This window comes from Urocitellus parryii, chromosome 15, assembly GCF_045843805.1.
Source record: "Urocitellus parryii isolate mUroPar1 chromosome 15, mUroPar1.hap1, whole genome shotgun sequence".
Lineage (NCBI taxonomy): Eukaryota > Metazoa > Chordata > Mammalia > Rodentia > Sciuridae > Urocitellus > Urocitellus parryii.
Window position 1 is genome coordinate 4701856 of NC_135545.1, and position 5882 is coordinate 4707737.

Sequence of the window (5882 nt, forward strand, 5' to 3'; positions counted from 1 at the left end):
TGAATCTCTGAAACCATGAGCCAACATAAAATTTCCTTCATCCTGATTATTTTTCTTCAGGATTTTGGTCAGAGAAATTAAAAGTGAACAGAGAAATTGGTACTGAGAAATCAGATCCTTGCTGTGACTAGTAAAACCATGTAATTCTGAGCTATTGAAACTGGTTTGTGTGAAGAGCTTGGAAAAGTTTGGAGATGCAGGATGGAGATTGACTGAGATGGTTTTAAGTGGAGTTTAATGGAAGATTCTGGTGCAAACTCAGAAGACCAGTTGCTGATAGGAATGCAGACAGTACGGACTGTGCTTATGAAGACTCAGAGGGGAAAGGTAATGAATCAGGAATTGGGGTAGAGGTTATGAGTGTTATGTTTTGACAAAGAAGAATCTACATTTTGCTTATGTCCTGAGACTTTGGAGGTGTTGGGGGAAATTTTATGGTGGTGTTTTATTTAATTTGAGGGAGGAAGTTTCCAGGCACTATAACATTGCCATTGGCAAGAGTATGGATGACTGCAAGAAGCAGCAGAAGAAAGCAGAGTAGAAGAATTTTTAAAACTTGCAGTTTGGTAAGAAAAAAAAAAACATGTAAAACTGGGACCAAGGAAGGCAATGCTGTTGAGAGATTACTGCCAATCAAGAGAAGTTAAGTTCTTTGCAAAGGGATAATGAAAAAATTCCTTAGCAGGACCAACCCATCCCTTAAGGTTGTTCAAAAGAAAACTCTTTTGAGAAAAGACCATCAGGACAATGTTCCCACACAGGGATCAGCAGGAATCTGTTTTCACAGGAAGTACTCACCATGGTCACCTGCCCAGGCATTCAGAGGCTGTTGCATCCACAGTCCAATGGGGCCCAGATATACTGCTTGACCTGTTGGGAAAGTTTGGTGTCATCCCTGTGAAAATTGCATGGCAGGAATGCAGGATGATGGAATTAAGGCCACACAGAGGCTTCCATTGAGATTTAAAGGGAAAACATGGGAGGACAGACAACATGTAGCAGGGTTGGAATCCCTTGAGGTAGCCCCTGAGAGGGCAATGCATGAAGCAGTAAATGTAAATCTGAAGCTGGATGAAGATCCCTGGTTAAGAGAGAGCAGTAATGTGCAATGTCTGCAGAGAAAAGCTGCTGGCTGTGGACAGAGCCAGGCAGAGAGAGAGGCCCATGGTTTGCAAATGGCAAGTCCCTAAATACAGAGATACCCAAGCCCTTTGGATATATGATATATATGATATATATATGATATATATATGATATATCTCTCTCACACATGCCCCAGAAACACAGGAATTATTTGCCAGCTGTGTTTTGGTCCTATTTTTCTTTTTATACTCCCTAATTCCTCCCTTTTTGAATAGAAAAATTGGTATTTATATTTTTGTCCCTGGCATGTTCATATTTATATTCATAATATAACTCATATTCATAAAACCCCTAATGATACACATGGCCACACTTTTATAACTTAGGTAGTCACCATGCATGCATCTTGATGACATGTCCACATACACAACAGTTATATATCTATACCTCTGCGTGCCAGAAAAAAAGGGCCACCTTTCATCATTTTTAATCCTAGCCATATAATTTCCCACCAAGCCAGTGTGGCATACAGCTCTGTCAACTTTCCCTCACTGTGATGAAGTACCAGAGATAATCAACTCATAAAGGGAAAATGGTCATTTTCAATGGTCCATTCCATGTCCCATTGGTGCCAATACTTTGACACTGACTAGGTGGCACATGATGGTGAGAGTTTGTGGCAGAGCAAAACCATTCACCTCGGTAGGCAGGAAGCAGACAGGAAGAGGAAGTTCCAGAATCCCACAGTCTTCCTCATGGGCAGCAGCCAGAGATTGAGGACCTCTCACTGGGCCCCACCTCTTAAAGAGTCTACCCTGGGAACCAGGCCTTTAACACACTGATCTGTGGGGACATTCAACATCCAAACATCAGGCATAGGTTAAAAACTGGTATGAGTGTGAGCACCTAACTGGTATGAGTGTGAGCACCTAACACCAAGAAATCCGGTGAGCAGGCCGCAGTGTTTGCAGGAGAGACACTGCTTGGTTGGAGGACAGTGGGATCCAGAAGGGTAAAGGGACAGGGTGTTGGTGGGTAAGAGTCAGGTGAGGCAGACAGTCCGTGGCATGGCAGCATAGAGAGTAGGAGAGAGGATCTGATGGTGTTACATGAAGCTGAGGGGTCAATGTGCATTACAGGGATTGAGGACATGCAAAGTTCAGAGAGGGGATTTAAGGGCATGGAGCACTGCAGATGCTAAGGAGGGGAGGGCAGGATATATGAGAGTGAAGGAGGAAGTGGGTATGGGGAGATATTGGGAAAAGGGTGAAAGTTGGTGGTTTGTAGAAGTCACAGCAGAAGTTCCCTGAGGGGTTTAGGGAATGAGTTGTTGTAGGGGTGAATAGCATGTTTGGGGCAGGAAGATCGTGGAAGCAGGCAGTGGTCCAAGGAGGTTAAAACTGTGGGAGGGGGAGATTGAGATAGAGGGAGAGAAGAGACCTGGGCAAGGGGCAATAGGGCAGAGGATAGAGAAGACTCTAGGGGGACAGTGGGCAGGAGTCACCAAGGAAACCAAGAAGGGACCAGGATCACAGAGGGGGTGAACAACAGGTGCTCCACTACTCACCTGTGTCCCTGTCCTGGGTAAATAACGGTTAAAGAAAACAACAACAAAGACATAAGAATCAAGGTAAATATCAAGTGATATAGTTTGAAATTAAGAGATTTTTCTTATGAAATATGTACATGAATTTTAGAAAACTGATTGGAAATATTTTGTAAAATGAGGAGAAATCAATCTGTGTATACCTGCAAGCTAGAGACCCAACTTTTCCCACACTTACGCCCAACAGAAAGCCCTGCTGTGTCTCCAACATGAGGTAGAACTTTCATGGCAGGACTATCCATGGGGCCCCAAACTGAAGCCTCACCTTGGCATCAAGGGAGGGATGATTCATTGCTGGAGACCCCCACAGTGGAATCCTGTCACTAACTGTGAAAATGAAGAGAAGGTAACAGTCATATGGAACTTTAAAAGTCAAACACTAAAGAAGTTGTACTGTATCGATTCATTTATACAGAATACAAATGGAAGAAAGTCACCATGTAGTTAGCTGTCACATTGTGGTCACCCAGGGACTGTGACTGGAGAGGAATGGGGAGGAGCCAGTGAGGGGGACCTTGCTTCTTTTTGACACTGGAGCTGCCTGCAGAGCTGTGGTCAGCTAGTGAAATCTCACTGAGCAGACCAATCATGACCCCTGCATATAACTATTTTAAAGACACAGGAGCAATTAAAAGTACATTGAAAGAAGGTAAACAGATTAATTTACAACAGTCTTATATTGTCAAGTAAGAGGCCAAACATTCTAAATATCTTTATTGTGTGACTATCCACATGTGTACTATTATATCTAGGTTCATCTAAGATATAGTAAATACACATCATGAAAGAAAAAAGGTAAAGTATGGAATTATGAGAATAAATTGCAGAAAAGGAATCAATACAGACATTCAAAACACAGAACAAGTGTCATGAAGTACACATGGTTTATTGGTAAACCCTAAACCAAGTATGTCCATGATTGCATTCACATGAAGACTAACTGTAATTTTACAGTCAATTTCTATTGAATATATTCATTTGGACATTTTTTTCCAAGAGAAAAGACTGAGATATGAATGCCTGAGGAACAGCAGTAGCACATCTGACTCCAGAAATAGCTAAGACCTAAGAAATTAAGTAGGTAAGTAAAGATATATTCATGGCATTTTAACCACTTAATCAACTAGAATGGCAGACAAACATGCAATAAATAAATATTATATAAAAGCAGATTGTTATCAGTAAATGAGAATTATTTTAAAATCTCAAATTTGCACAACTTACATAAATTTTTCTAATATTGCTTTATTCGTAATACATAATGATGATCAGACACACTAAGGTGCAGAGACACACATTATAACACACTATACAAATGTGTGTGCATGTGTTGCACACTGACAGTGTGACTGCTTTATCACTAAGAGTCTGTGGAGATAAGATTGTACAAAACTAAATGATGTATATTTTTCTCACATGATTGGCATTCTTCCTATTCTGCTCCCTGGCAGAGTGGATCCTGGATGCAGTAGAGTCTCTGCTCATGAACAGAAAGGGACTGACAGCTGGGAAACACCCAGTCAATATTGCAGCCGTGTTCAACAGAAGCCAGCTGGGATTATAAATAACACCTAAACTAACTTGGAACATGCAGGAAAGTGTGTACAAAGAGACAAAGGTGCTCACCAGGAGGAGGATAGTTTTGGTGGCTCTGGACTCAGGGGAGGACCTGAGGGAGCTGGCTTTATGAACACACTGCATTCTCTGCTTGTGCCTGTGCAGGATGAGCACCATGGAGCTGCTGGCCCAGAGCATGAGCCCCACACACAGGGCATCAGGGAATGTGAGAAATGCTGCCTGCAGTGAATTTAAGGTTCTATCATGTCGAACAGCAGAACAGTATCCAAAATCTTTCAGGCTTGTGATGTTTTTGTTGCTCTTTTGTCCAGTTATGTACATAAGAAAAATGACATTTACAAGGAGATACAGGATCCAGTTCAGGTTTCTGGAGAAGCCAATGTACTTGGAAATATTCACTTTAAGCTCTGAACAGCTGGAGTCTGCAGGACTAATCTTAATGGCCTGGAAGACACTCAGGAGGCAGGTGCTGCCAATGGACACACCCCTGCCCACCCTGTGAAGATAGAAAAGCAGCTTGCATCCAACATCATTGAGGACAATTTTCACTCCAAAAGCTGTCACTGTCTGGGGAACTCCTCTACACAGGAGAGTTAACAAGTTGGCCACAATCAAGTGCTGAAGAATCCAGTCTGTGTGTCTTACCCTGCACCCAGTGAAGTAAAGGACCAGGTAATGGAGGAGAAGGGAGGAATTGCCCAAAGCTCCAACCACAGTCTGTGCCAGGAAGATGATGCCTACAGCCACATCACTGGCTGCCATCCTGCCAGTTCCCTGCTGTCCCATCCAGAGTGTCCTGCAGGGGAACAGGAGGCCTGGGCTGTACATGTCCTGTCAACCAAAACCCAGCATTGCCCACTCCCCAGAGTTTCCACTGTGAAAGCTTACTTAATGTTTTATTTTCATTATCAGGTTGTAATGAGCCTGGTGTGACTAGCTAAGGCATGAAGTGTGTATAGATCCCGGCTGTGAAGGCAGAACATGGTGATTCTGGAATCTTCACAACATGAGGCAGGTGCTGAGATGATTTTGCTGATGACCAGGAGAACTGGGGCATAAAGGTTAATTCTCTATCCAAATTTGTACTCTGATCAAGTGCTGAGAGGTGTCTTGAAACTGCCTGACTGGTTACAGAGAGGGTGGATGAGCCACAGCCATTCCTAAAGTTAATGATTGGAGTTTTTCTATCCAGCTCATATTTAGTTCTGCTTTTCTATATTCCTGTTATCTTCTAAACTAGTGGCATTTATAACTTCTTATTTGGAAAATGTTTTCATTTGCTTGAAAAGACTGATTCTACATACAATATTAATTACAAATAAACATTTAGATAGTTTAGTAATGGCAAGATACACTGAGGGAACTATAGCACTGCAGGCACCTGTCCCATGGTGTGCCCCCTGGTGAGTCCCATTCAATGAGGCAGGACTGACTCCACATCAGAACAGCTACCCCATGACTCACTTGGTTGTGTGTGACAAACACAAGAAAAATAACAATTATCACAGGTATTGTGCCACATTCCTGGGCCATGTCCTAAGTCTTGGGACATAAAGCATCAATATAAGTTAAAATAATATTGAGTAGATATTTTTTAATGGTTTCAGAAGTTATA

General features: G+C 42.3%; 1 protein-coding gene across 1 annotated transcript; it reads right to left on the reverse strand.

Annotated features, from left to right (window-relative positions):
- Nucleotides 1-4081: 4081 nt before the first annotated feature.
- On the reverse strand, nucleotides 4082-5029 carry LOC113177359 (vomeronasal type-1 receptor 4-like). The gene has a single exon (XM_026381877.2). The coding sequence runs from the start codon at nucleotides 5027-5029 to the stop codon at nucleotides 4082-4084; it is 948 nt and encodes a 315-aa protein (XP_026237662.2).
- Nucleotides 5030-5882: the final 853 nt, after the last annotated feature.